A 2,880-nucleotide genomic window follows, 5' to 3' on the forward strand; every position below is an offset into this window, starting at 1 on the left:
ATTTTAAAACAGTTAGAGCTCAAAATAAGGAGAAAATATTTTTAATATAATTTAATACTCTCGACTTTTAGTTTGTCCCAACAAAATGTCCCAGGCTCTGTGCTTTAAAGCCCTTTAATGCTTTTGAAATTAAGAATGAGCCAACATAACTCGAGGAAACCATTATAGAGAAGGATAGGTATCTAATGGATGAGTTCTAGCAAGGATAAACTAATTTTATTATAATAATAATTTTAATATTATTGGAGTATATTTGATTAAAAAATTACCTGCATAAGTAATCTATGCCTCTCTTTTTCCTGAGAAATATAAAGATCCTTCAACTGAACAGGAACATTATTAGGGGCATTAGTGCTGATCGGGGGCACTCGGTTGGCTGCGTTGCCAGCTAATACGTAGGTACATCTGTTCATTAGGTAGTCCTTGAAACCTTGCGGAGGCTTTGGCTGAACAGGAAATAAACCTTTTCTCTTCCTTTCAATCTGTTGATTAAAAATCCAATTAGATATTTTCAAAGAAACAAAGTTAAAAAATCAATTATATTTAAATTCTAATTAATATTCTAAAGTATTTAACATTACTCAGATCTAAATTTGGACATTAATAGAGTATCACTATAAACTTAAATCAATAGGAATAATGACATTGAATATACTAACTTCAAAATAAATTATATAAATTAAGTTCACCAAACTTTATAAATTAATAAGTTAATTGATACAGTATTGTCAAACATGCTGAGATGAAGATTTAATATCATAATGTCTCTTGAAAAAGAAATAGTGACTATTTAGTTTTGTCAGTGCTTGAATTATACTTTTAAAAAAAAGTATCTTATAAGCAGACAGTTAATGCAAAATAACCGGAACAATTCATGCAAGGTTCTGAAATGCATTTCAAACTGATCACAAATTATCTCACCATATGTTCATTAAATAATTATAATTTTAAGAACATTGATAGTATAATCAGCTATTTCTTGTAACTAACATATTTAAAGATTATATAAAAAAGAAACAGATATTGTACCTGTTTGCGTATGTTGAGAAAGAGTTGATAGCTGTTGCTGAAAGCGAGATCACTGAAGTGCTGGGGTTCAGGTTGGTCAGTAGCAGACTGACTTTGGTTTGTGTTTGTCTGCCCTGTATTGCTATTAGTACTTTCTTTTGGCCTCAGCTTCCTCTTACGGGGGTGAAGCTCTACTGGAGGTGGCTCCTCAGCAGGTTTTTCCTCTGGTTCTGGTTGCTGAGGAGGGGGAGATGTTATTCCACATCTGGGAGGCGTCTCGCCAGGTGCTGCAGCTGGTGAAGAATTCCCACTTCCACCGCCTGACCTATATATAACAGCAAATAATAACCTAGAAGTTACATCACATTTTTCAACAGCAATATAGAAGACAGTTTTGTTTTACACATCGTGGAGGGTGAATAACTGACGAATGTAAAAAATAAAATTTTGATAAACTTTATAATAGACACAAATTTAGAAGAGGGAAGTATTTAAGAAATTATTGTTAAATAATAAAATAAATAGCTAAATTATTTAAGGTATGTGGATTTTAATGATGATTTTTAAATAACAAATAATCAATTACTAACCTGTGTGACCTAAGTACTCTTTTTCCGTGATCTTCATGATCGTCTGAACGTGGCGATGTTGCTTCACCTTCTCCTCCACTACTGGTAGACACAACATATGGAAGATGGTGTCTAGATCCGCCATTCTTCCCAGGTCGCCCACTTCCTGGTTCTTCAAGTGAAGCACCAGCGATTACTATCTTTAATGGAGGAACCTATCGTGATAAAAATAAGTTTAATAATTAACTATTCATACAGAGATAAATTTATATCAAACAATATCTTTTAAATAGTCTGTGATTTACAAACCTTAGGTCCAGGAGAGCCAATGCTTTTAGCATCTTCTCCTTCACTCTCAACGACAGACTTAGGGCTGCCTCCACTGTTACTCCCACTTTTTCCTAGGAAAAAAGTTTTGCATAATAATTTATGTCATAAAGAGCAGTACATATTAAGTGTCAACAAAATATTGGGAAAAGAAAGAATAAAAGCTTTAATTATTATTTTATTGATTAATAATAAAACAGTTAGTAAAAATGAAATTATTACCTCCATCTTTTCTCCTTTTCTTTTTACTCTCTTCTGGAGGTCCTTCTTCCTCAGTTGAGTGAGATCGTTTTACAGGAGCAACATCTGGCTCTATCATTTCCTTGGGACTGCTTACAGATGAGTCTTTGGCTCCCTGTTCTCCTCCTGCTTCAATTTCTTCATGGCCAGTTCCTGGCTCCTTGTTCGTAGCAGCATCCTCATTTCCTTTGTTGCTTTCCATGTTACCACTGTTTAAAACAAACAACAATTGAGATGTAACATTGCAATTCAGAATATATTAATACTTGATACTAAACATTGTCAAAAGTAAAAAAGATAAAACTTAGAAGGTTTTTTCATAGTTATAGCTTCTTTCATATAAGCTGATTCTTGAAAAATAATGAATTTATATGTTACTTATTCATACATAAAATAAAATAATAATGATAAAAATATTGTTCATTTTTTTCCACCTACCTAGTTCTAGTTCTAAAGGTAGAACTAGAAAACCCTTTTGTATATATATATATAAAGTTACGGGATGACCAGGCACAGTATCGGCCATAATCGTAACTCCCCTCTTAAACAAACACGTAAAATTTATATAAGAGATTAACCGGAGAAATAAAGCAGTGTTATTTCAGCAAGTTAGTGAGTCATTTCAGTGCCCCTTTTTCCTTTTCACCCGACTGCATATAAGTTATATTTATATATTAGTGGGTCGTGATTGAACGTGTCGCCTATAAATAATAAAAATGTATATTAGTAAGGCGAC

The 2,880-nt window shown here is 32.8% G+C and overlaps 1 protein-coding gene across 1 annotated transcript; it reads right to left on the reverse strand.

Annotated features, from left to right (window-relative positions):
• Positions 1 to 269: 269 nt before the first annotated feature.
• LOC106692270 (ankyrin repeat domain-containing protein 12) lies at positions 270 to 2,395 on the reverse strand (the record flags this gene model as incomplete). Its single annotated transcript, XM_067051440.1, is given in 5 exon segments — positions 270 to 482; positions 1,030 to 1,333; positions 1,599 to 1,792; positions 1,887 to 1,978; positions 2,127 to 2,395. Coding segments are annotated over 5 exon segments (1,023 nt in total), but the record flags the coding sequence as incomplete, so codon positions are not given.
• Positions 2,396 to 2,880: the final 485 nt, after the last annotated feature.

This window comes from Halyomorpha halys, unplaced genomic scaffold (assembly GCF_000696795.3).
Source record: "Halyomorpha halys isolate HHAL.00 unplaced genomic scaffold, Hhal_1.1 Scaffold11076.1, whole genome shotgun sequence".
Classification (NCBI taxonomy): Eukaryota; Metazoa; Arthropoda; class Insecta; order Hemiptera; family Pentatomidae; genus Halyomorpha; species Halyomorpha halys.